This window comes from Phaethon lepturus, unplaced genomic scaffold, assembly GCF_000687285.1.
Source record: "Phaethon lepturus isolate BGI_N335 unplaced genomic scaffold, ASM68728v1 scaffold43583, whole genome shotgun sequence".
NCBI classification, from domain to species: Eukaryota; Metazoa; Chordata; class Aves; order Phaethontiformes; family Phaethontidae; genus Phaethon; species Phaethon lepturus.
In genome coordinates, this window is record NW_010531989.1 from 401 (window position 1) to 922 (window position 522).

At 65.9% G+C, this 522-nt stretch overlaps 1 protein-coding gene across 1 annotated transcript in view; it reads left to right on the forward strand.

Moving 5' to 3' along the window:
* Positions 1-367: 367 nt before the first annotated feature.
* NOTCH1 (notch 1) overlaps positions 368-522 on the forward strand; it is a gene marked incomplete at its 5' end in the record, with an annotated part of 11583 nt that continues 11428 nt past the window's right edge. The window contains one exon of the mRNA XM_010284721.1: positions 368-520. Coding sequence (XP_010283023.1) covers positions 368-520 — 153 coding nt within the window. The remainder of the gene's footprint in view (positions 521-522) is intronic.

The window sequence follows — 522 nt, forward strand, 5'->3', positions numbered from 1 at the left end:
CGCCTGCGGCGGGAAAGGAAGGGGCATCCCCCGTCTGGGGGTTCAGCACACCCCACTCTCCTTGGCTGCTTGGGGAGTGAAAAATGGAGGGGAGGGAGCACGGCTGGGGAGCAGTGGGCAGGGGGGCTGCCTGTGTGCCCTGCCAGACAGGAGCAGCCCTGCACGGAGCCCGACCTCGGGAAGGGTCCTGACCTGCCCCACAGCTCAGACGGGTGGATGGGACACGGCCGTTGCCTGCATCCCTTGGCGAGGGCAGTTTACTGCGAGGGCTCCCGCTCTGGTGCGAGCGGCGCCCGAGACATCATTGTCATCCCTGGGGCTTTCGCCAGCACAAATGCCCACGTGTGTGTCCCACTCTGTCCCGCAGGTCAGACCTGTGAGATCGACATCAACGAGTGTGTGAAGAGCCCCTGCCGCAATGGGGCCACGTGCCAGAACACCAATGGGAGCTACCGCTGCGCCTGCAGAACCGGCTTCACCGGCCGCAAACGCGCAACCGACATCGCCGAGTGCCAGGCCAGT